Source organism: Epinephelus fuscoguttatus, linkage group LG4 (assembly GCF_011397635.1).
Source record: "Epinephelus fuscoguttatus linkage group LG4, E.fuscoguttatus.final_Chr_v1".
In the NCBI taxonomy this organism is placed as follows: Eukaryota; Metazoa; Chordata; class Actinopteri; order Perciformes; family Serranidae; genus Epinephelus; species Epinephelus fuscoguttatus.
Window position 1 is genome coordinate 31595407 of NC_064755.1, and position 27523 is coordinate 31622929.

At 41.4% G+C, this 27523-nt stretch overlaps 1 protein-coding gene across 2 annotated transcripts in view; it reads left to right on the plus strand.

Moving 5' to 3' along the window:
• LOC125887748 (contactin-1a-like) overlaps nucleotides 1-27523 on the plus strand; it is an 89603-nt gene that overhangs the window by 47054 nt on the left and 15026 nt on the right. For both annotated transcript variants that reach the window (XM_049574805.1, XM_049574806.1), the window contains exons 4-15: nucleotides 5424-5550; nucleotides 7451-7629; nucleotides 9029-9124; nucleotides 10209-10415; nucleotides 15088-15187; nucleotides 16034-16215; nucleotides 16528-16652; nucleotides 18382-18499; nucleotides 18831-18978; nucleotides 20691-20818; nucleotides 24172-24344; nucleotides 26171-26294. In XM_049574805.1, coding sequence (XP_049430762.1) covers nucleotides 5424-5550; nucleotides 7451-7629; nucleotides 9029-9124; nucleotides 10209-10415; nucleotides 15088-15187; nucleotides 16034-16215; nucleotides 16528-16652; nucleotides 18382-18499; nucleotides 18831-18978; nucleotides 20691-20818; nucleotides 24172-24344; nucleotides 26171-26294 — 1707 coding nt within the window. The remainder of the gene's footprint in view (nucleotides 1-5423; nucleotides 5551-7450; nucleotides 7630-9028; nucleotides 9125-10208; nucleotides 10416-15087; nucleotides 15188-16033; nucleotides 16216-16527; nucleotides 16653-18381; nucleotides 18500-18830; nucleotides 18979-20690; nucleotides 20819-24171; nucleotides 24345-26170; nucleotides 26295-27523) is intronic.

A 27523-nucleotide genomic window follows, 5' to 3' on the forward strand; every position in this document is an offset into this window, starting at 1 on the left:
CATTAATATGTGCTATGACCTGTGAACACATTTGGATTCAGATTGACCCTCTCATATGTCCTGTTTGAATAGCTCTGCTCTGTTGCAACCGTCATTTCGGAGAATAATTCGTTTTGACAGCTGTTGTGATTGCACAGCTGGCACCACACTGAGCACACACTGCCTGACACTGGCACTCATGTGTCTACACTGCTGCAAAATAGCTGTGCTGGCAGTGAATCAGAATAATTATTTATTTAACATGCAAAATTAAAAAAAATGGTCCGCCACCATGCTTCATTATGTGGCTCAAGGGCTTGTGGATAATTACTGCTACACTGTGCTTTTGGTGCCTCCAGGAAACAATATGTTATCTGTCCCACTTGGACACTCTCTTGGTCATGCAAACAGACCGTGCTGCAGATGTAGCCGAAACACACAGCTGTGAGTAAAGTTAAAATTCATCAGAGGATTAAGTTCTTCTGGGATTTGGGGTAATTATGTGACTATTTAAATGTGAAACAAATATTCATACAAAACATTTATTTTGCTAAATGGGCAGAACAACCCCTGAAACAGCTGGAAATTTTGACAATCAACAAGTAAGTCGTTTAACAAATAGGTCAGATTGCACTTGTTTTATGTTCACAAGTATTCAAGTCAAGTTATTGTCATGCACCTAAAATTACACATGAAGCCTCAATGAATAATTGATGTCTCAGTAGAAACTGATGTCAGGGGAGATAGTAGGCTCCTAAAATAACAGTGTCTTACATTCAAATGAGAGTCTAAACTGAACCTGCTCTGGAGTTAAACAAGTCTGAGTTTGATAATGAAATCTGTCCGGAGACAGATCACTTCTAGCAAGCCCTGGAGACACATAGCCTCTGACTAGTGTGTGTGTGTATATTGTCCCGTTTTATATAGACGTGGTCTTCCCTTAGAGTAAGTTCTGCCTTTGTGTGTGTGAGTGTGTGTGTCTGTGCGTAGGAGAGAGTTTCTTTTCATTGACTGTGAGATAATTACTTGCTTGTTAAAGAGTGCAACTGGGGGCATCCGCAGTAAAGTGATGTTAAAAGATGAAAGAGAGAAAGAAAGTGTTTTAAGCAGGGAAACTGAGAAGCCACTGATTCAGAGAAAGAATAAGGCAGAGATTGAAAGAGGGATGGAGCTTTGGAGAGTTGTAAAGAGATTTTCTGTGTTTTGGACAAAACATATAAGGCATGTTTTTTGGCATGACTGTGAAAAGAGTTCATGATAGAATGCACTAGGCATCTGAGGGTGGGAGGCTTTGGGAGACAGAGAAAGAGAGAGAAAGAGTTTAAGAAAAGCAAGACTCTGAGTCCACAGCCATGCCAGCCACTCTGTGAAGCTGTACTTCAACAGAGCAGTGATTTGAGCTCACAGTGCAATGCTATCATGCTGATTTTTAATAGTAGTATAGTATAGTGTCAACAATTTCACTGTCTGTCTTACTTGCTAACGTCTGCCAATTCACGCTAAACACAAAGTACAGTTTAGGCTGATCTTAATGTTTTGGTTTTGCAGGTATTTGGTCACAACCCAGTGTCGGTCAAAATGAAAATTTGATCTAATGATGGTGCCACAGTAGATGGATCGTTCAACTGACATGAATGTCTGTACTTATTTTAATGACAACCCATTCAATGGTAGTGTCACTCAGAACCACAAATCTGAAACCAAAGTCTGCACAGTCGTTGGAGTTCATTTTATTGTGGATATCTGTACCAAAATTCAATGAAATCCCTCTGGTAGTTGCTGAGATGATTCACTCAAAAACCAGTGGCGCCCCTGGAATTTTTTCATAGGGGCGACCAGACTGGGACATTGAAAATCTTGGGGTTTGACACCAATACCAAAAGCCAACACTGAATTTCAGGAATTCTATTTTGCTGTTGAAATATAAAGTCCATTTGAAAACTATGTCAATATGAGAATTAAGGAATTGCATACTGATATACTTTGGTTACATTTGCGTTCCATAACACTCCTATTTTAATATGTTACATATTTGCATTTCTTAGGTGGTTAATTGTTCTTCAAATAGGCTGGTTGTCCTCTTCCTTAAAAAGAAATATATAGCTTTAATTTGATCTAGTACATTGACTGGGCTGCCCCTGACTAAGAATTTCCTAGTGAACCAGTAGTCTTCCTTTAGGGCCATTAGTCGACTGGTCGCCTGCATGTTTATGATATTAATTTAATTATTATATATTTTGGGCGGGGCAACACAATGGTTTGAGTTGAAGGTGTGAGAAAGAATAGTATCAGTAACATTGTTAACACTGTGCTACATTACAGAGAAATACAAAACCGTACTAATGAACCTTCATTAATATAGGCCTATATTTTATCTCCAAGTGCACGTCACACACTGAGCGAGCCGCCTGTTAATGACGCTGTGGGCTAATGGGCATGTAGCTACTTCCATGTTTCAGATGATACGTCATGTTTGTAGTCGACCAATGAAGATGAGTTTACATATCACCTTGGGTTCGTCCTTCACCTTCTCAAAATGCACACATGAACATCAACACTTTGGATTTCCTGCCCGACATGTTATTAACTAGTCTGTGGAATAACCACAGTTACCAGCCCTGGAAATTAGAGGCCGTACCCATACCACGTCTTTAATGGCCTGGAAGACACGAGGACGGGAGCTGGGTCCTACTCTTGTGCCTTTTTTGTGCCAGCTTGTGCCAGAGCTCATCTTCTTCCAGGTGCTGTTTTTAAGTGTGTAGGCCTTTCGTCTGTGGGACAGATGTAAAGCTCTGGGTTGCCCTGCACTAACATGATCAACTTTTCAGTGTATATTAGACTGAATATTTACTGAAGAAGGGAAAGATATCTGTCAGCTGTGATTGGTTTGTTACCTGACTTCTGTCTGACTGCTGAGTGTGGCGTCTTCCTGTGTCTGTCGTTTCAAATTAAATTCCTACATGGTCCAGTCATATAGGTTTTAAAATCAATTTTGATAAGGCGCTGCTCCTAATAGAGTTTCACTTTTGTTTGTTTTTTGTTTTTTTGTCTGTGATTAAGTGACCAATGAAATCTTACCAACTTCTTTGTGGTCGACCAACATTAGGTGACACTATTGGGGGGCAGCCCCACTGCAAACAAGCCTTTTCAAGTTTGAAAGCACCACACAGAGGCCTCCAATTATTTTACGATTATTTTTGCAGATCACCAACTTCAGCAGGGTGCATCGTCTGGGGTCACCATACACATTTACACAAAACTTAATGGCAGTCCATCCAATAATTGTTTAAATGTTTCAGTCTTGCCCAGAAGGTGGACTGACACTGCTGTCCCTGGAGCCATGCAGCTAGCATGGCTTACTAGAGAGTTAAGAGACCTGTGGTATGGAAGTAGTTGTCGAAGGAATTCCAGGGAAGGTAAAGCAAGAGGAGCAGAGTGTAACAGTGGGATATACTAGCTTAGAGAGATAAAGTGAGGACACAGGGAAGCCAGAGAGAGTTAGAGACAGAGACAGAGAAAGAGAAACGAGGCAGAGAATGTAAGAGGCCTGTGTGTGTGTCTCCAGGCAGTGGGCCTTATGTGGCCTGCTTCAACACTCCCCTTCACCATCTGTCACAACCCACATTACAGGGAAAGGATAGGAACGGCACCAGTGCTCAGCTCTCCGAGTTTCACTCCAACTGCTATTTCAGCACTGCAGCAGAGCCTCAGTGGTTTCCTTCCTCCAGCCCATCTCACATTTATATTTCATTTTTTACATGCAAAGCATTTATCTGACGCTCACGCAGGGCAATCTAAGTGCAACAGTAGAATAAGGTCACTGTGTTCCCTTTACTCTACTCATCCCTGCTTCTTTCAATTCCTCTGTTTTCTTTCTCTCGTTTCCCCAGAACATAGTTTCCCACTTAATTCGCCTTCCATCAGCCCCACAATGCCCCATTAATAGTATGTTTAATTCTCTCTCAGCCAGCAGCGATTCTGAATCCTTGGGATTTACATCAATGTCAGGCACTCACACATGGTTGGCTGCTGGAGTGTGTGAGTGGGAGTATATCCTGTCTCTTAACGTCTTAATTGCTTCCTCCTGGTTGGCCGTCCTGGTGCGAGAAGGGTACAGCTAACTTGCCAGGGTGGTTACAATTCTGTCTTCATACTGGTTAGGATTATAAGATTTTTAATTCCCTTTGCTTCCTTGCAAGAGAGGCAGATAAATATGCATCCGGTTCACTGATTTCTAACTACACACCGTACTCAGGCTTATTGCACTTTGATGTCAGGCACTCACACATGTTTGACTGCTGGGATGTATATGATTATTGCTTTTTCTTATTATTCTCCATAAATATTTCTTGTTTTTGCAGAGGTAAATATTAGTGTAAATGTTCTTTTGTTCAGGTTTCCAAAGGTTGCTCGCTGTCTGTCAAAATGACATTTTCAGAGTGAGCGACTCCTAAGCGCCAGTGCAGGCCTAGTTAGAAGAATCCAATAGGAGCAGGATATTACTGTCTGAAAGAGCCAGCTTCTCCCCATTGAGGTGTCAGCTGTGCTCTCTTAGAACTCAGAGGCGCAGGGGAATAACACACGTGCGCGCACACACATTCACACGCACCTCACATTTGTATTCCTGCAGTCACCTACACACTCTCTTGATCTGAGAGAATAATCAGCGTTTGGGAACATTTCGCCTCATTGCTTATTCATAGCCTGGCATTGTGTTTATGTCTTATTCATGCCTCTGCTCGTGATGTCTGTCAGTTCTAATGAGTAATTGGGGCTAATTGTACGTGTGTGTTGATGGTGTAAAAGGCAGATTGAACCAAGAAAGGCATTTTCATCAAGGAGTCTCTTCTCCCTGGATTTGCCGGTGCGACTGCTCCGCAGCAGTGAGGGTGACACATGCAGTATGAAAGGGGTTTGGATTATGCTAAGTCAAGATAGCATATCCAGTTCCAGGATTTGTATTAGCTTGTAATAATATCATAACCACTGGCAACAGATGAATGTGTCATTGTGGTTTGGCACCTGAGTGAGCACATCTCTGTCATAATTAGTGCGATGTTGTGATTTGGATGGAATAAAGCAGGGGCTTATTACTCTGCATCAAGCGTAAAAGAGAGCAATTGTGTGAAATGGAGGATGAGATTAGTCACAGCTAAAACCAGGATTTCTCTGAAAGTAGCGACTAAGCACTAGAGGTGTGTGTGCATCTATGAAAAACCACAAACCTGGTTGAAATATCAAAAGGAACGTCCTCACAGGAGCAATCTCACAGTCTGGTCAATATGTTTTTTTCTGTCTTACATCTGAACCCTGCTGTCTCGTTTTTGATGAAGCTGCCCCAGAACTGCCAGACAGAAGCTGAGCTTTACACCTTGATATTTCCTGTTTGTAAATCTGACCCTGCTTGTTGTTTTTCTCGGGTCTCGTTTGTTTGCTGTCGGCAGATGAAGCCACAGGTTATGGACCAGTGTTTGAGGAGCAGCCGGTGGATACCATCTACCCCGAGGAGTCGCCCGAGGCAAAAATCACCATGAGCTGCCGGGCCCGGGCCAATCCACCTGCCACATACAAGTAACATATGTTCCCCCTAAACCCAGTCTCATTACTACACGCTGTGCTTTCTGTGCGGCTCCCATCGCTTGCCATCTCTCAGGCTGAATTCAGACTGTTTTTGGATCTGTCTGTAAATAGCAAGGATGTTGATCTTAAAGGGACAGTCCAAAATCAAACATACATATTTTGCCTCTTACCTATAGGTCCATTTATCAGTCTAGATTGTTTTAGTGTGAGTTGCCAAGTAAAGGAGATATCTCTGTAGACATGTCTGCCTTTTCTTGAATATAATAGAACTAGATGGCACTCAGCTTGTGGTGCTCAAAGTGCCAGAAAAATACATTTGAAAAACTCAACTGCAATGTCTCTTTCCAGAAATCATGACCTATGATATCCACAGGCCTTGTTGTGAGCGGTTTTATGTAGGAACTGTTTTCTTTCTACCGAGCTACACCTGCCAACCACGTCATCGCACAGATGTTAAAGCGATAGTGCACCCAGAAATGAAAATTCAGCCATTATCTACTCACCCATATGCCGATGGAGGCTCAGGTGAAGTTTAAAGTCCTCAAATCCCTTGTGGAGATCCCAGGGGAGAGGGGGTAGCAACACAGCTCCACCTAATGGAGGCTGACCCAGATTTAAACGTCCAAAAACACATAATTGAAACCACAAAATATCTCCGTACTGCTCGTCCATAGTGATCCAAGTATCCTGAAGCCCCGACATAAAAATGTGTTTTTGGGCGTTTGAATCTGGGGCGCCGTCAGCCTGCATTAGGTGGAGTTGTGTTGCTACCCCCTCTACCCTGGGATCTCCGGAAGGGATGTGAGGACTCTGAAACTTCACCTGAGCCTCCCTCAGCATATGGGTGAGTAGATAATGGCTGAATTTTCATTTTTGGGTGCACTATTTCTTTAAGCAGGCATCTACTCATGGACGAGGGGGTCCTGCTCATGACAGCATGAGGTGGACAACATTAGTGGCGTCCTCCTCAGCTGAGCTGTAACATAAACTAGCTCAATGGTGTTAGATGAGCTAGCAGTAGATGCATGTGCCCCTTCTGTGCAGTGATACAGTTGGTGGGTGTAATTTAGTAGAACGAAAAGAGTTTCTACATGGAAATGCTCACAAACAAGGCCTGTGGATTGTCTTGAGTAAGCGAGTTATTATTTCTGGCAAAGAGAAAGGGTTCAGACGTGTAATTTTTGAGCACTACCAGCTGAGTTTGATCTAGTTTTATAATATTTGAGAGAAGATAGACATCTCTTTGGCTCGGCAACTCACACCAAAACAAACTTGGTTAATTGAGAGTACTTCGTATAAGAGGAAAAATGTTTGTTGTTGGGGGTGAGCTGTCCCTTTAACTTCTGTGCTCCTCCAAGGTTTATTATGTTTGTGTGACGTCCAGCAGTGCATTACTGTGTGATACATTTTCCCTCATGCTTGTGTCCTTGTTAAACAGTCTGCACAACTCATTTTGTTTGCAGCAGATGTTTGTTTTTTTCTCAAACTAACAATAATTTAAATGCCAAAATATGACACGCCAGAAAAAAATGGAATAACAAATGAGATGTTGTTCCAGTGCAGTGCAGCACAAACAGCACTGCCACCATGTCACCACCTCATTTTGCTGCTCAAAATTTAAAGCGTTTCGCATGATCCATTTCAATTTAGATGTAAATGTATGTAAATTATATTGCTTGGCATCCCCCAAGCCAGTTTCACTGTCAGAGAGCCCAGAATTAGATGTCAGAGGGGAGGGAATTAGCTTTGACCACAGCTGATATTAAGTGTTTAAGAGGGTTCATCTACAGTACACTCTGTTATGCCTTTCAAAATATGGAATTTGTTTTTGCTTTAAATTAGAGCTCTCACAACACACTACTCTACTGACCCTAATTTGTTTTCCTTGCAGGTGGAAGCTGGACGACAACGACATTGACTTGAACGCACAAGGCAGCCATTACAGTTTAGTAGGAGGCAACTTGATCATCAGTAACCCCATTAAAACCAAACATGTAGGACAGTACGTTTGTTTGGCGACCAACATGTATGGCACGGTCATCAGCCGAGAGGCCTCAGTCCAGTTTGGATGTAAGTAGCCCAGATGTGAACCCCTATTTAGGCTGCGATGAACAGTACCATGCAGATTTAAGAGAGAACTGCCCTGGAGCTGTTCTTTCATGCATATTAAGCGTGCTGAAATTGCAAGGGCAGCAGGAACAAATCAGAAGTGGTGTGGAAAGTGCAATTTGTGAATGGTCTAACTTCATGATGGCAGCGTGGCTAATGTACTTTTTTAACTGTAAACTACAGCTCAGTTCAAAAGCAGTGTTTGAACTTTATTTAACCCTTAAAGGGACAGTTCACCCCAAAAATATATAGTCTTCCTCCTAACTCTAAGTTCTCTTTATAAGTCTAAATTGTTTTGGTATGAGTTGCCAGATACCTCTGCCTTCCCTCGAATATAATGGAACTAGATGGCACTCAGCTTGTGGTGCTCAAAGCATCAACACAACAATAAAATTAAAACAAATAGATTAGGGGTTCCCGAATGGTCCAGCCTTGGGGTCCAGATATCTTCTTCATTAGTCATTAGTTCAAGGTCCCACAGTTTAATACATACAGTGTCATACTTGTGTTTGGCCATGTCTGTGGGCTAGTTTGCCGTGTCTGTCAAGAAGCTGTCAGTTACTCACTATACAGCAGGAAACAGCACTTCAAAATAAAAGCTCTGTGCTGGAATTTACCATACTTAAGAATGAATTGTGTTTTTTTGTAAACGTGACATGTTCAAGAATCACTTGCGGCCCATTCAGAATGGACCCACGACCCACTAGTTGGGAACCACTGCTCAAGATAATCTATAAAACTATTTTCTTTCTGCCAAACTACATCCACTAACTGTATCTGCACAGAAGGAAGCGTGTATCTACTCATGGACAAGAGTCTTGTGCTTGTGACAGCATGTGATGTAAACATTAATGGCATCCTCCACTGTTGAGCTGTAACTAGCTTAGTGATGCTAGGTGAGCTAGCGGTAGATCTACACTGTGATATGGTTGGTGGGTGTGGTTTGGTCAAAAAGAAAATAGTTCCTAAGGGAAACTGTTCACAACAAAAAGTCTGTGGATTATCTTGAGGAGGCAGGTCATGATTTCTGGAAAGAGACATTGCTTCTGATTTTTTTTTTTTTTTTTTTTAATTTTTGGGCACTTTGAGCACCACAAGCAAACTAGTTTCATTATATTCCAGAGAAGGCAGACATCTCTATGGCTGATATCACTCGGCAACTCACATGAAAACAATCCAGACTGAGAACTAACACTACAGGTAATAGGAAAAATATGTATTTGTTGATTGGGGGTGAACTGTCCCTTTAAACTTTAAGTGTAGGTTTTAGAATTAGCTATATGGGCTTCTAAAATATGAATGTATGCCAACGGGATTCTGAAAAGCTCTTACAATTGATCTTTGTCTCTGCCTCTCTCAGACCTCGACTTGTTCTCGTCAGAGGAGAGGGAGTCGGTGTACGTCAAAGAGGGACAGGGGGCAGTGCTGCTCTGTGCCCCCCCACCACATTATCCAGGTACAGCATGTGATAGCTGAGTGTGCTTCTGCTCAAGTGTTCCTAGAAGATTGTGTTCAACCTCCATCATCATTTCGCAGTAGCAATTGACTGATTGTAGTGGGCGGATGGAACAGTGGCCCAGTAGTTAGCAGTGTTTTGATTTCTGGTCCTTTCTGTGTGGATTTTAAACGTCTGCCCTTGATTGTGTGGGTTTTTCTCCTTGGTGCTGCAGGTGGACTGAAGATTGTGTATTACCCTGTGTTTTTAAATGAAAGTGTGTCTGCTGTAGTAGTCATTAGACATGCTTAACTGTGTGCTTTTTTTTAACCACATAGGGAATTTCATGACACTGATGAACCGATTATATGAAATGAACCAAAGATATTTTGTCCCCTGTCGGCCCGGGATTCAATTACCCTTCCTAATGTCCTCTACGATATTGAAATAATGACATCACTGCCTCTGTCACTGTCTCATTATAAGTTCTTAAGCTTTTTTCTCAGTTTGCCGTCATCCCCTTGCTGGGTTTACTTCTGCTCCCACATGGATGTAAAAGAGAAAAAATACAAAATGTTTTCATTAGTCTCATATCTAGTTCAAGTTAATATGTCATTACAAGGTTTGTTGTTTGTTTTCCCTTCTGCTGGTCTGCATGTGGCCTCATTTTTATGATTTTCCTCCTTTTTCAAAGCGTTTTCACAGCATTGCCATTATTTAGCCACAGCCTTCAACCCCAAAAAACTGTACACATATTTTCCATATTCATGCTCATGCAAATTAGTCGAACACAGTCTGAAAGCATTGTTAACTCTCTCTCCACAGCATCAGAATTACCTCAACAAGCCAGTGTGCTCACAGCATTCCTCTATTATGCCTCTCAGCTAAAAGAATTATAAGATTTCATCTGGAAGGTCAATAGATGCTTGAATAATAAATCCCCCCTCAGCACCAAAGAATTGTGCTATTTTTATTTTGCATGTATTCAGATTATACAGAATGAGCCAGCTTCACATCCAATTCCCGTGGCTCCTCTCAAAGCTTTTACTGTGTGTCCAGGGCCTTGATTGACGGATGCCGTTTTGTTGTGTCTCTTTCTTTGCAGCTGAGCTGTCATTCCGATGGATCCTCAACGAATTCCCCACCTTCATCCCGCTGGACAAGAGGCGTTTTGTCTCACAGATAACGGGTAACCTCTATATCTCCAAAGTGGAGTCCTCAGACAGCGGCAACTACTCCTGCATTGCGTCCAGCCCATCCATTTCCAAGAGTGTTTTCTCCAACTACATCCCCCTCGTACCTCTGGCTGAACGTTAGTATCTCACTTCCTACCATTCATTGTCTTTCCAGTTGGTAATATCTGACCTTTTTGTAAATTCTGATTACATTGAAGCTGTTTAAGATTTCTGGTTTCTTGATGACAGTGTGACATTTAGGCCACAATAATATTTGCACTGCAATGCAAACATTGCTATTCAATTCAGCAACACATATGTTTTGTAGGGTTGTAATGTTTATACATTACATTAGGAGTCACAGTTTCTTATGAGTTCAGTACAGTGGGGAAAAAAACAAACGCATCAGGATGTGGCTCCTTTCATTTGTTGTGAACATAGGCTATAAAACTGAAAAGTGTTTTTTATGGTATGAAATTGTGAATACCAAAGTACATTGAATAAAAGAAGATAAACTTGTGCAGTAAACTGGAGAACTGTTACACTACAGTAGCTCCAATGTGGCTATAGTTAAACAGGGTCATTCCTATGTTCTGGGGGTCCTATGTAAGGTCCCATGGTCCTGTGTTTCCCAGCTCAATACAGCACATAATGTGAACATGAAAGAGATGCTCCCCAGCTCTGTATTTGCTTAATATGATTAGAGCTAGTGTTAGGTTAGGGGACTAAAATCATGACTCTGAGAGTCATAAAATTACTCTGGACTAAGCCTTGATGGAACTTGCTTTCCTTGGTGAGCTACTCAGGCGCCACAGTACTCACTTTTTTGTATGGACAACAACTCCCAAATATATTTCAGCCCTGAATTTAAAATAATAAGACTTGGTCAACCAATTAAAAGTGAGGAAGAAAAACAAAAGATGAAAAACAAGAAAAATGATTATCAACATTTTAGAGTTAGGAAATCAGTAGTAGTTGACTATTGCCATTATCAAACGGTTTAAGATGAGGAAAGAGGTCTAGGAGCAGGTTAGATTATTTATGAAATGCTTTAAATTGGAAGAGGTCAAATTTGACCTGAACCCAATAGAAGGCTTAATGTGTATAAACAGTTAAGTGAACTTGGGGACATAGGACCTGGGTAACATATATACGCTGCGATTTAAACAGTCAAAGGACCCAAACATATATAATACCAGTGATCAGCACATGTGGGTGATGCCGTCGAATTAGCGTTGGCAAGTTGGATGTGTTTCCATTTACAGACCGTAAAACGGTGGAGCAGCGCCGGCACACCGTCCTTGTCCTCTACAGAACTCTCTCTCGCTATTGTAGCTGACCAGGAACCTGTGGGTGGGTCCTCAAACTCAGGTGCTATATTTTGGCTTGCCATAGTGTGACTGACTGAGTTGCTTGTCGTGCTACAGTAACTTTAGCACATGTTGCAAACGGTGTACAGCTAAAAGTTTCTAGGCCTAATTTGAGTATGTGAACTTTGGCTCCGTGTTATGTCCATCAGTCTACATATTGTGTATACTGCACTTTTCTGTGTACACTGGACTGTGATCCCCAGACCTTGACGGTTCAGTACAAATGCACAAACTGCTGAAGCCCGATGTTTTGATGTATAAAATGCATTTAAGCTTGATGCAACACAGCTGAGAGATTAAATTCATGTGTCTCTATAATAGGCAGGAATCCTAAAAGTGTTCAATAAAGAAATAGTATCTGGGCTGCACTCTTTTACCCGCAAAATGAGGTGCGAGTAATAGAGCCAGAGCTAAAGTGTTTTTCAAAGAGATGAGTTTCGAAAATAACCTCAAAGATAGGAAATGACTCTGCCTGGCTGCAGCAAAGTACTGCATTGATTTCTTTCTCTTGTCCGTACTAAAGCACCATGTTTAATCACAACAGTGCTTGTTTTAAAAGTGATAAGGTCGCACCACTGTTGTTGACTCTTTAAATTAGATTTATAGGAGCAAATTAGTTTAGAAGTAGACTTACACACAAGAACTTGCTTAAAGACAGAGCCAGCATGTTATGGAAAGAGTGGACTGGAACACGGACAGCTCCAGTTCACAAAGTAAAGCAGTGTACTGAGGAGTAGTTATTAATGCTTCATGTTTGCACAATCTTATGAATTACAAACACACAACTGGGAAACTATTTCAACATTGTCCTTTGGGGACCCAGAATCCATTGCTTATTCCCATGCTTGATATTGACTCTCATGATGATGTAGCTTTTGGCCCGCTTAACCTGTGGAGGATTTGTTTTAAATAGCACTACAGTTACTCGGAACAAAACTGGAATGTTGTGTCCCACCAAAGAGGTCAGAATTAGAGCACACCAGTTGTTTGGGCTCTCTCATGCATATGTGTATTATGAGATGCCCTCTGGGTATGATGTGGCCCGTATTTAACTTTAACTCATTTGGGGGCGGTTGTGCATACCTTTGCATTTTGTCAGGCATTTTAAAATGTCTCATGTATGTGTAAATAGGACACAATGAATACATCTGTCATGAGTGCTAATCCTCTGAGTTATGTATCATCTACACTGTTACATTTAATGCGTTAACATGTATACTAATGTGACAGTAGTACAGGGATAGATACAGGGATTAGCCCTTATACTGTAGGTTTTTAGAAATGAGGATACTCCATATTGTACTTTGATTAAAACCTGGATACTTTAGCTTGTTAACATACTTACCTGTGGTTTCAGTATGTCTCTGCAGTAGTGATGGGCAAAGCAGTTCTTTAGATGTCACTGAATCACTAGAATCAGTTCATTAAAAAGATTCATTCAAAAGATTTGTTCAGTGTCAGAGGAGACCTGACTGTGTACTGCGTGGTCCGACTCACTGAACTGATACACGGCTGAGCTGCTGTTGAGTCTCATTACTGGCCAGCCTAACGTTTTAAGTTTGTTTATCTGGAAACTAAAGCACTATTCAGACGGGATTAGTTTTACATGGACACGTGGGGTAATGTCACTTTACCACAGGATGTCGGTAATATTGATGGCTAGTTCGCATGGGATAAGAAATATCAGTAAAACTACCACAAGTGGGAGGGGTAAATCCATTCACGCACTGCCATCCCCTCCTGTCGTCATGTGCGTATGATAGGACTGTCAAAAGCACCATGAAATTGAGTTCGAACATTTTCGAATTAATTTAGTAGAGTTTGAATAATATTCAAATTTATTATTATTATTTATTTATTTATTTTACAAAAACCCTCCACAAAAAATAAAATGCTTATTGCTGACACAATATGAACGTGACACTCGGATGAAAACACCTGTTCTGACCTCACTATAGTGCCAGGTATGACCAACTTCTGCCTCGCTATCTGAGCAATGTTTGGATACTTCAGTGCGTAGTTTTTCACCACAACAGTGGATCCTGGTCAGCTCGTAGTGGTGTCTCATTCTGGGAACGTTTCATCTCTTCTTCAAAAAGGGTAGCCAGGGAGGCAGCAGGTGCAACACTCTCCCTGTATGTCTCCCCGAACAGGTCACACATCCCGGACAGCGCAGTGGGTGGTGTTGGCGCAGCAGGCTCCTTTGTCGGCGCCTCTCCCTCCGTTGCTGTGTCCCTCTCTGGCCCGGCTTGTGCGTGAGCCATCTCCACCTGAACGGGATTCACCGTGATATACAACATTATTGATAGTATTAATTAATTATTAGTGATATTCGAATTATCAAAATTAGGTTCGAACTTATAAAAAATATGTATATTCGAATATATTTTGAACTTCAAATTTTTTTTGACAGCTCTAACACACATACTGCTGGTCTATTCGCAGCAGTAAGTATGTTAAAACAATGGAGAGGCGTGTGATTGTGTTCATGTGGCTTGACTTCTGGCTACATTAGCTGTTAGCTTGGAGAAAACGGTCCCTATGAAAGTGTATCGCTGAGAAGAAATGATTTCAATCACTCAGGGATTGGGGTTACGTCGTTCACAGAGTGTTTCGTTCACCTAGTGACTCGTTCACCGAGTGATTCCTCACACAGTAGGCAGTCCCTCCCTGCACCCTGGCTGCCTCGCGAGTGATTCATCGTTCACACGGAGGGAATTGGAAGTTCCACTCCCGGCCTGCACGCTCGCTGCTGAGCTCAGCTGAACTGAGAAATGAATGAATCAGTTCCGGAAGTGATTCAGTTCAGGACATTGACTCAACAGATTCGTTCTTTTGAACGATTTGTTCACGAATGACACAACACTACTCTGCAGTATGGCTGGTGTTTGATCAAGTGGAGTTATGTTAGTAGTTTGTCCTTACAGCAAAAGTATGATGATCAACCTGTGGACAAACCCAGTGGAAATGAGCCGTTTAAACTTCCTTGGATAATAAAATCCCAAAACATGCATACATAGAGACAAATAACTAACAAAATGTTCATAGGCCTGGGTCAAAGTTTCTCCCATCAAGTCTGGTCTCTGATGTTTTATGTTAAAGTCAAATATGGTCCAAACCAGGATGAGTCTGGATACTAGCATGTATGCAAATGTAGTCATTGTTTTGCTAACCTAAAAGATTTGTTGCATAGTGCTCTTTGTGTGAGTGCTCCAGCAGGACATCAGGGTAAAAACAACATTTACAAAGTATCTTTTGTTTAATTTGACCCACTTAAGAAGTGATAGAAGATGATCTGAAAGAAAACCTTGAAACAAACACTAAGATGGTTAAAGTCAACACTAAATCATTGTGAAATCAATATTAGTTCCAGGCTTGGCAGCTGGAGATGGAGTTTGGTGCCTGAGTCATGATTCTGTTCCGTTGTTGCTCCTCTCAGGTCCCATCAGGAAATACCCTGCTGACCTCAAAGTGAAGTTTCCAGACACCATTGCTCTGGTGGGGCAGAACATCACCTTGGAATGCTTCGCTTTGGGGAAGTAAGTGTGAGAGATTATTAGTTACAACTGTTTGAGGTGTGCACTGTTAGGACTGAAAGGTTTCATGAAATCTGATATCAGCCAGTGAGACTTATCTTTTATAGTGTAAATGACCTGGCATAAACTCTTATTGTGTGAATATATGGTGTACGTGACCTGGCATAAACTTATTATCCTGACGTGACCTCAGCTAAATCATCTGGCAGGATTCTGGCCAAATTTGGTTATGTGAGGAGAAGCAGTTGTTCTCTGAGCTAGTTGTCTAGGTAACAGGAAAACAGGAAGTGACAGGGAAAACATTTGAATGTGTCATGGAAAGCTGTAGGTGTGTCCATTAATCCTGCTTGCTTGTCAGACACTATATATTGTTATGATGTTCTAATTCTTTGGCTTTCTCGTGAGTAAACCCTCAAATGTCCAATCCTGGGTTTTGAGTCTCTTTTTTTATAATATCTTCTACATTTAAAGAGAATTTAAATGAATGTAGAGAAAATTTCAGAGGGTTTTTTCTGCTTAACAGTGAGGAAGATTAGTGTTTGTTATTATTGTGGCATAAAATAAGTTAAATTCAAAGATGGAGCATATCAGACATAGATAATATCGACATCTGAAGTATGAAATTAAAAGTAATAGGGACGTATCAGTCTCTCAAAATGCCGTATTAGTTCCCCCCAATGCTCAGCAAAATGTTGTTTACTGTTGCTTAGATTGTTTGAGACTCCCCTCCTATTCTCCGAGCTAAATCATTTATTAATCATGTTTCAAAATGATGAGAGCAGTGATGCGTTACATGTTGAAGCCCGCTTTGTGTATTATTTTTCTCTCTTCTCTCTCTGCCCTTCCCAGCCCCGTCCCCGAGATCCGCTGGAAGAAATTAGATGGACAGCTGCCACCCAATCACGAGGTGCGGATGGCGGGGGCTCATCTGCACCTGTACAACGTACAATTTGAAGACGCTGGCAGCTATCAGTGTGAGGCAGTGAACTCGAGAGGAAAAGACTATCATGCTGCACGTGTGTCTGTCGAAGGTGAGATTTGTGTTGTATGTCGTGTCAGCTGTCTTTTCTTAAAACGTGATGATGATGGTGGTGATGAGGAGGAGTACAAGCATTCGTCAAATGTAAGTTTTACAAGTTTTTACCAGCTGTGTTAATTTTCTATAAATTCGACACCAACCCTTTGTTCTTATCAGTACCTACTACATTTCCCTCAGGTTTTTCTTTTTGGATCTAACACTTGCTGTAATGCCTCAAGTATCACATCATATACTTTTTTATTGAGCAGCTTTGTTTCCTTAGAATTTTCACAAACACTGTAGCTCTGATTTTTCTCATTTGCAGCCTTCCCTGAGTGGGTGGAGCACATCATCAGCACAGAGAAAGACCTCAGCAGTGCTTACACCATGTCCTGCATAGCCAGCGGCAAACCTAAACCACACATCCGCTGGCTGAAAAATGGAGAACTGGTAATATTCAAACACCTAAATCTTTATTGTCGTAATATATTTATGTAATATCCACTAAAAAAATAAAAATGCAACACTTTTATTTCTGCTCCCATTTGTCATGAGTTGAAAGAAGAGATGTAAGGTGTTTTCTGCTCCCACAAAAGACTTTTTTCTCACAAATTGTGTTCACAAATTTGTTAAAATCCATGTAAGTAGGCACTTCTTCTACAAGATAATCCATCCCCCTGACAAGTGTGGCATATTAAACAGCAGGATTAGTACACAGGTGTGCCTTGAGCTTGTCATAATTAAAGGCCGCTCTAAAATGTTCAGTTTTATCCCACTACACAATCCCACTGATGTTGCAAGTTTTGAGGGCTGCTGACCGCAGGAATGTCCACCTGGGCTGTTCACCATGAATTGAATGATTTTGGCAGTACATCCAACAGACTGGCAACTGCAGCCTAGGTGTAACCACACCAGCCCTGGATCGACATCCAGCTTCTTCACCTACGAGATTGTCTGAGACCAGCCACCCAAATATATGCAATAATTAGTTTGCACATCTAAAGAATTTCTGCACAAACCATCAGAAACCTCAGGTCTCAGACCAGTCATTCAGCTGAAGAAGCCAAATGTGGAGGTCCTGGCCTTGCTCACTTGACTGGTTGGATGCATTGCCAAATCTTTGGTAATTACATTGAAGGCGGCTTATGGTAGTGAAATGAACATTCAATTCACAGCCATTGTTGAAACTCATTAGCTGTTGGTTTAGCTCTGCCTCTGAGAGCAACGGCCAGTATTTCAGGGGTCTCGGTGTAGCAAGCAGATATCTGGGGCCAACACTTCCTTAGTTGTGTGCCAGTTTTGGCTGATTTCTATAAACAGATAGAAAGATATGCATTTGAATGCAGATACATTTAGATAAAAAAGCTAATAAAAAGCTAAATTGTTGGCAGATGATAGCTGATGGGTTCCAAGATGGCATTTTGGCCAGTGCGTTTTGCCCCTTTAATCTCCGGACTGTTTACCTTTTCCCAGATAATCCATCCACCTGATTGCCGTGACATACCAAGATGCTGATTAAACTGCATCATTATTGCACAGACGTGCTGTGAGCCGGTCACAGTAAAAGGCCACTCTAAAATGTGCAGTTTTATCACTGGACAAGATCTGGTATCAGAAGCACTCTGGTATTGCATTCTGTTTGTAGTCACATTGTGCATACTGAAACGTGAAAGAACTCAATCTTTTGTGTGGAGAAAAAAAGTTAGATCATTTGCTTCAACTCATGAAAATTGAGCAAAAACTATGAGCAACAAAGACTTGCCTTCTTGTTTTCTTTATCTTTTATCTATCTATATAGCTATATAGATAGATAAACAGATATAGATATAGTCTCATGCATTTCAATTTAGCTGTTGCTGTTATATACCCATGAGTGGGTGCTAGCATTGGTTGTGTAACCCTCCATAGAAACAACTGTCATCAGGTCTGAAAAAGCCCCAGGAGAGTAACAAGTAGTGACACACAGCAGCGTGGGGGAGGCTGTTTGATATATGCAGCTGGATACATCATTATGCATTAATGAAATCCTCTCCTCGTCAAATTAACTAATTGTCACCCGTACCTCAGTGGTTATCAACAACCAGCTGTTTGATCTGAATCATTTGCTTACTAATGGAATTTGAATTGCATGAAAATGTAGAATGATGAAATTTAACGTCCCACGCCATATTTTCCACAGACTGACAGGAAAGAGATGAAGTTCAGCAGCTTGACATTTGACGATTCAGGGATGTACCAGTGCATAGCAGAGAATCACCACGGAATCATATATGCCAACGCAGAGCTGCGTGTATACGGTGAGTCACACTCTGGCTACAGCCGCAGCACAAAGGGCTGCATCAGTGATTTAAAGGTCACGTTTCAAGCTGACTAATTGGAGCTCATTAGGACTTCTGGAGTGCAACGTCGATTTTATTTAAAAAGAAAGGAAACAAAACAACTTTGCAGTGCTGAAAAAACAAATTGAAAATGTTTCCAAAAATAGACTTTGGCCATCCAAACACACGCACAATATGTTAGATCAGTACACTACACATTTTTATGAATGTAAAAATGGGCCATAAGTGTATGCATGCCTGCAGTCATTGCATCGTCTACTGATGAATAATCCAAACTGTCCCTCCTCAGCCTGTGCTCCCACATTTGAAAACAACCCAGTGAAGAGAGTCATGGCACCTAGAAACGGCCGAGTGGTGATTGAATGTCGTCCCAAGGCGGCTCCAAAGCCCAACTTCTCCTGGAGCAAAGACACAGAGCTGCTCCACAACTCCACCAGGTGAGCAGGCTCTTAATTTTGTCCTCTAACCTGGTAATATTGTATGGATATTATTCATTCAGATGATAAATGGAATGGACCTGCATTTGTATAGTGCCTTTCTAGTCATCCGACCACTCAAAGCGCTTTTTACACTACGAGTCACATTCGCCCATTCACACACACATTCATACACTGGTGGCTAAGGCTACCATACAAGGTGCCAACTGCTACTCAGTTTTAACATACTCACACACTGATGGAAAAGCCATGGGGTGCAATTTGGGGTTCAGTATCTTGCTCAAGGATACTTTGACATGCATGCTGGAGGAGCTGGGGATCGAACTGTTGATCTTTTGATTGGTGGACGACCCACTTTACCTCCGAGCCACAGCCTCTGAGCCACAGAGAGGCTGGTTAATCCAACACATTCTCATCCCACAATGCCAAATACTGCCGCTTTGTCAGTGGACCTACACGACAAAATATGATGCGCTAGGTACCCTCCTGTGTCAGTTTTGGATGCTCAGGCATGGTGTGTCAATTTGTGCTTGGAACATGCGCTGGGTCTTATAAATCCACTGACTCTTGGTTTCGCACAGGAAATAAACTACCCCTCCCGTCCGCCCTGTACGAACTTTCTCGCTCTTCACACTACACTAGTTACCGGCTGTGTCACAACCTGCCACCGCCTGGTGCCGCTGTGTGTTGGTGTCTGACAAGTTGGGTTGAAACAGCTGCTGCTCAGTGCGTATCCTACAGCCAAGAAGGTTGCCTCTATGCGTTGGTGTCTGACGTTGAGATCCACTGACAAAAGCAGAGTATTTGATGAGTTTGTAGTGAGAACGAGCTGGTTTATTATGGCAGAGACTTCTTTTTGCACTGCAGTTTTTAATGCAAATATTCATCAACCTCTTTCTGTGACTGTGAGACACATCTGGGTCATATTAACACTAGGACACGTACTGAGATTGTGATGTGTCTCTGCTTTTAAAGGGATCTAAAGTCTATCCCCCCTAGAGCAGCAAGGCACATACAGTATAGTGATTTTGGGGGATCTAAATAAGCTCTACATCCCCAAAATTTACTGTGTGCCAGAAAAGTCTTGTTGTTTGTCAGTGATTGCTGTGCACTGCTCTGCTGTCTGTCACTGGCTGACATTAAGCTCATTCTCAAGCTCATCAGCATGGACAGACTGGATGTGTAAACCCCTGTCTTGTGCTCCTCACTGACAAAACAAGCCTAATCTGTGAGCTCTAAGACCCCCAACCTCTGCCCCCCCACCCTGCACACCCCCGTGCACCACACTTGGGACTCACATAGAGGAGGAGCAGTGGCCAAATTACTATGCAGCATACGCCTCATAGTAATCTCTACGGTGGTTGTCTGCGTGAGAGAGGGTGTGGAATAGTGACGGGGCAGCTGGCACGATGCTGTTTGTCATGCATGAACATGAAATATGCAGAGAAAAATGAATCAAACACTGCTTCCTCTTTTTAAAGCAATTTAACGTTGCTGAATAGTTTCAAGTTCACATTCTTGTCCTTCTTGGAAAACCATACATCCCATTAGGGAACCGACAAACATTCAGAGTACTTTCATCATTTTTCATCATCCACACATCCATGGAATAACACGCGCTGGACTCTTGACCTTCATATCGCGCTGAATATTTTATATCACATAGCTCTTTCTTGTCAGTGTGTAAAGAATTAATTCTAGTTTTTCCTCAGGGTGTTCATCTGGGAGGATGGGAGCCTGGAGATCCTCAACGTGACGCGAGCAGATGAAGGCAGATACACTTGCTTCGCCGAGAACGACCGGGGCAAAGCCAACAGCACGGGCGCTCTGTTGGTTACAGGCAAGTTCCAGCTCATAAAGAAACTTAACTGAATACTCTCGTCATACCTTCAGTCATTCTAATGTTTCCAGGAAAGTTTGTGTTGCTTTGAATGATGTCAACCTTTGCTGGCAATCATTCCTGTCCCGCCAAACAGTCCTGTCCTCCAAATGTCTACTGTTGAATTATAGTCCTCTGAGCAGAGTGACAGCGTGCGGGCTACTGGTGGGTATTCAGTCATTCCCCAAGGACAGAGGCGAGAGGGGATTGCTTTAGATCAGATGTGATGAGACAAGGCTTCATCCTCACGCTGCTCAAAAAGACATGAGGGGAGGACTCGAGCTATAAAGTTGTTGAGATAGTTTGATTGAATAGCGAATAACATTGATATTATATATATAAATTGTTTTTACTCATGATGTCTTGTCTTTAGACGTGTAATCTCAGCTGTCAAACATTTTTAGTCTTGTACAGTTGAGCTCCAGTGGTGCTGGATGCACAGCTCTTTTCTGCCCTCTGCTGGACGTTTGTGCACATTGAACAGCTCTAGCCATTTCATTTTATTCAGTCATTTATTTTCTATAAACTTTAATTTAATATTTCCATTCAGAAAAAAAGGTGCAGGATCACAGGTGACGTCTCTCATTATGAACCCCCCTCTCTACTCCCACCTTCCATCCCTTCCAAGGCCAACATACATTAATACATGTACATTAAAGTAGCAAACAGTAGACAAGCACACTGTCTTAAATAGACTGTACATGAGACAAACAAACAAACAAAACAACAAGATGTGAGTTTGTAGAATGGTCACACTGTGAATCCTCTTCTTCAATGTCTATAATTATGGTAGTTAAAGGGCACCAGGTTATTTTGCTATTGGAAGAGGAGGTTTAGATTTAGATTTCCGGACTAAAAGTCTAACTTTTTCTAATCCAAGAGTACCATATTGTATCACCCTTTGAAGATCGAGATAGTAGTGTGCTCAAGGACCGTCTTAATCATATGATACTCAAGAAAACACAGGTGCTCTTGAAGAAAAGGGTTAGCACATGGGAACAAAAGATGAACTGCAGGCAGAGATCGTGTATGTAGACTTCTCTGGAGAGAAACTTTTGGGATTTTCAGACTTGATGCAATAATATATCCTGATAATACACCCTACTTTTAATTGAGAAATATCAATATATGACAAGTGATTTGTTCTATTGTTGTTGATGTTGTCTTGTTATTATTCTTTATTATTCTGATTTTTTTTTCTCTTATCTTTTTTTAAACACCTGTGGAGGCACGTCATTTTCAAAATGGCTTCTCATTATAATCCATTGCTGTGACCTGCCTGTGCTCACTTGTAAATCAAGACTGCTTGACGCCCCCTACCAAGCTTATAAAATGTTTGCTTGACCTCTGTCCACCCTTTTGCACCCCGACGAAGACCATAGAGTCGAAACTGGTCGGTGTTTTAATGTAAGCCATGTTTTGAAATGAAAGCTTTGTAACTTAATTCAAATGCGTCTGTTTCTGCGAGCCAATAAAAGAATCACAAACAAATATGACGGTTAAAAGAACATGAAAATAAAAGCTTAGAGTGCATCAGATCAGCTGAAAGAGCAGAAAGTAGAGTGCACAGGAGCACTTAACAAAAAACATCTGAAAGCAGTTGGGTTTAAAGTTTATATTTGAAGCTGGCTAAGGTAGAGTACCTTTGATACAATCAGGAAGTTGGTTCCAGAGCTGAGCTGATCTCGCCATGTTTAGCTCTGACAGTAGGTATTACCAACAGATTTTCTTAATCCTTTATTAAGCCAGGTTTCCCATTGAGACACAAGATCTCCTCCTCTGGGGAGTCCTGATCAAGACAGCAGCATAATCAGTTTTACATGAAAAACAATTTCACATAGTAGAGCAAAAAGTAACATTAGAGAAATAGTTAAAGAAGAGAGGCATTCAGGCCATACCAGTAATATCCATGCACATTCCACTAAATCAGTGATTATGTAGAGAACAACAGGTCCTCCTCTTTGAATACTTAAAAAGTATTTGAAGAAGGGAGTACTTCCAAGGTAATCTTAGAGCTCAATCCATGCCCAGGGTGCATTAAAAGAGAAAGCAGTTGTCTCTGCTCTGAACGCATCCTGGAGACATTTAGAAGAAATCAGATTTGTAGATTGAGTGCTTTAGTCTAGAGATAAAAGGCTGGAGGTATATTAAGGAGATAGTTTACCTGATAATACCTTGGCAATAAATAGCACCATGTAGATTTCCCCCTCTGGTACAGAGAGAACCATCCTACACATTCATATAAAATGCAATGGTGAGTGTTTGAGCCTGCATTTGTGACAAAACATAAAGTAGCATGAGATGCAGAATCAAGTTTTTTAGGTAGGGATGAGGTTGCATGCATGCAAATCACACCATCTTAGTCTAATACAGATATATTTGAGCTTTGGGAAATTTTCTTTCTGGTCTAAAATTGACATCATGTTTAAAAAACAGTTTTTGGTCTAAGCTTTTCCACGAGTATCAATATGGACTTTAAAAGTCAGCGCTTCACACCACACGCCCAGATATTTGTAAGAAGTCTCTCTTTCTATATACGTACCTTCTAATGTCTTAATAGCAGAATCAGCTGTCTCAGTGTGGACCAAGTGAACGTTTTTGAATTTCTTTCCACTAATCTGAGAGGTCTAACAGGTGTGTACTACTGAAACATCTCAGAGGTATTTTGGTCCTGCCTCATTCAGTGACTCAGCCATGCTTTAATGTCAATTCTGGGACTTACCAGGAGCCAGTGTGAAGACTTAAGCATCAGAGTAATATGTTCAGATATTTTGGTTTTTGTAAGAGCTGTAGCAGCTGCATTTTGTACAAACTGAAGCAGTTGGATGGTGTTTGATGTTTTTAGGAAGGTGTGCTAAAAGACTGTTAGGGTAGTCAACCCAGCTGGGAATAAAAGCATGAATGAGTTTTTCTAAATCATGTTTTGACACATCGGCCTCTAAGTTTGGCAGTTTTTTGAGATGGTAAAAAGGTGATTTAGCTATTACTGTCACCTACAGTAGTTTTTAAACTTGAGATCGCAATCAGTTAAGACACCATGCAGGGTTTTTAACAATGTCCTTTGCTTTAAGTGCTTTTCTCTCAAGATGAGTCATAAGTCTCTCCTCATTTTTCCTATGTAAGTTTATTTTAGTTTTGCATTTATGCCATTTACTGAAGCTCTGTCCCTGCGAATGCTTAAGATTGCCTTTTTATTGGAGTCATTTACCTGTTATTTCCATCCATTAAATCAAATTTCTAATAATCTAAATGCAGCTGGACTGTTGTCTTTCTCATCCTCACTCATTCCCTCATCCTCTTGTGTTTCCCCCCAGAGTCCACAAAGATCACCTTGGCACCGTCCAATGCTGACGTTAAAGTGGGTGAGAACAGCGGTATGCAGTGCGCTGCGTCACATGACCCCTCTCTGGACATCACCTTTATCTGGTCCCTGGACGGCCGGGTCATTGACCTACACAAGGAGAGCCAACATTATGAACGCACCTTGGTGAGACATCACATTGTTTGATTAAGTGTTTTAAAGATACATTAACAAATTATCACAGTTTGACTTTACAACCCCAACTTTGGCCCACATGCAAAATCTCAGCTGTAGTCTGGAGCTCGTCCACGTCAAAGGTCGGGTTTGGGTTTTTATTGGAACACCTGAAATGGAAAAGTACAGCCTGTTTTAAATGAATATGACTCTAAAAGCCATTTCACATTCCTTCCCTGAGTGGAATAGTGCATTATATATCAGTTTAATAGCAATTTCCGCTAACATCCATTATTGTTGACATGACCCACTCTCTCTCATAGTGCAGCTCTAACCATAAGTTAGCGGTTAGCATTTCTCATTTGTCACTCTGCCCACTACGCAAACACTATTAGGATTTTGATTGATGATACCCCATTTTTGTACACAAGGAGGACTTTCCCCTCGTAAAAACGGGGTCCAGTTCCACTTAATACTGTTTGTGTGGTATTAGGATAATACCAGTTTGACTCTGAGACAGCGAGTTCAATGCAGTCATGTATTTTCAAAGCAGATTTTTTTTGATGGTTTTACTGTTCTACGGTGGGAGTTCTGTCTCGAGCAAATATGTGGAGCTTGATATTTCTTCACAGGAAAAGAGCTGAAGCCCTTAAGCCGAAGTCAATGTCCAGTTCTTCTAATTGGCCGCTCAGGTTGGATTTCTCTGTCTCTCTGGTCTTGCAGAGTTACTTTGGTGACTGGAATAATGGGCCCTTTTTAAAGGATCTATAGTAGAGTCAAGTTCATGGCACCAGTGCAGTTAGAGGGTCCCCAGCTCTGCTTTTGCTGGTTAAATGGTGCATAATCTGGATGCAAAGTAAGGCGCAAGGGGGGTTTGTTTTGTGCTTGACATGAATTTAACCAATCAGAGTGTCAATTTCCATTCGCTTCAAAAGCCAGGTGTGCCTTCAGCTGGTGCACTGCTATTTACATGACTGATTCGTCAAACTGTGAGCAGTTTTCTGCTGGGATTGCAGTAAGAGTTGTAATGTCACTGCGGTAAATATCATGGGCAATTTAAGCAGCAACACTAAAAACTGCAGTTATAAACTCGACAGGAAACAGAACTAAACTTTTAGCTTCTGAAATAATAAATGAAGTTAAGTGTTAAGTGCTCCTCCTATATAAATGCACACAGCCTCTCTTAATGGGGAGTTGGACTGCAGCTCTGCTCTGCTCGTATTTTAAAGAATGTAATAAATATTATCCTCATTTCTAATGTTTTATTTCACCCAACTACAGTCCATCCACATGTTTCTGTGTATGGAACAAGCAGAGTACATACGTTGTGAACCTGTCGATGTAGACACATTTTACTATCTGTATAATGCACCCTTTAAGAAGCAGGAAAAACCCAGCCACTAAATTTAAAGATTATTTTTAAGCCTTTTTGTCTTTATTACTGTGAAGCTGATGAGTGACAGGAAAGGAGGGAGAGACATGCAGCAAAAGGAAAGGAGTTGTAATTGATCCCAGGCTGCTGCAAAGTACTCAGCCTATATGGGGTGTACGCTCTCCTAGGTGAGCTAGAGGTCGCTCCACCACCACTGACATTAGACTTTGTTTTTGTTGGTCCGTGGCACAATCACTGTCTGCTGCCCAAACACCAACAATGTGCCTGACCGCACCCCGTTAAGATAGGACTCAAGATCTCCTTTTCCAAGATGAGTTCCAGGCTAAGTGAAAAATATCTAACATGATAATTTTGCTTGACCATCACACAGTGGGGAAGTTTTGTCTCATGATGTATGATGTTCTGCTCACTCCTCAGTTAACTGTCTCTTGTGTCTTTTGTCCAGAATGGAAGCTCAAACGGCGAGCTGCTCATTAAGAACGTCCAGCTGAAGCATTCTGGACGCTACACCTGCACTGCACAGACCACTATTGACAATGTCACCGCCTCTGCCCACCTGGTTGTCAGAGGTGAGTCACGAGAATATGCACACAGCCATGTATATTGCATATCATGAGGGCTCTAAAAAAAATTCACTGTCAGTTTCTGATAAGGAGCAATGGGATTCAGCACGAACACACTGTTCTCTGATTTACATGAGATATTTCTGTGTAATGTCTGTTCTCCTCTCGCTGGTTTCAAGTGGATTTTCTGGTTACTGTCAATCAAATCTGATCAAACTACACCCACACCGTCCTAATGAAGCAGATTAGCTGAGTTTTGGGGTGTTAAACTCTTTATAAATAATACCTAACTGCAAAGATGTTTTTTTAAACTTTGACGACTGCTAATTTATGAATATTTAATGTTGTAGAGAAGATTTGGAGCCCGATTTTCAGGAGGTTTAATTCCACAGAGCTCATTAAACTGAGCACAAGATAAAAGAAATTCACACTTCATCAGACACACATTCCTAAACTACTCATTAAAATTTTTCCCCAACTCTAATTGTCAGACAATGCATGCGAAAAAAGAGAGAAGCAACAGAGAGAGAACCCAAGTGCTTTATCCAGTGCATGTTTAAAGAGAAGTAAATCTCTCCATCAGACCATAGCCGGTTTTGCCAGATATTCTGTTGACCCCAACACCCTATGCTAAGGAAAGCGAGAGAGGAAGTGCTACAGGGGAGAGGGAGACACACACACAGGAAACACTATCTACCACCACCACCACCTAGAGAAGCTGTCTGCTCAGAGATGATGCATTTCGATACCAGTAACTTGCAATTACTGCCAGTGATAGTCGACCAATACAGCCTTTCTATAGGTGCAAAAAATAATGAATAGGTCAACTCAAACATATCTGCTGCTGGCACCATATCTCTAGATTATATTGTTTGGCTACAGTGTGTGTTGGCACATTGCAATCATATTTATCCAAAAACTTTATGTACAGCCAAACAAACCTGGAAAATATACTGTGAAGTTTTTGCAGGAAAGTTTTTGTGAGTCTTGTTGCTTTGGTTAGTTTATTAGAAACAGCATATTTGATTAAACTGAATAGAATAAAATAGAGTGTCAGCTCCCATTTGTCATGACTATAATTGAATAATGTAGCTTTTCATAGAGTAGTGAGCTGTTGGCAATACAGCAAGTTGAATGTTTATGGTTGTGAGTTGTGTGCTGCCATGTGATGAGTATTTGATGACTAAAGCGTGTAGGACATCATAGATTTCTATCTCTCACCACAATATTTTGAT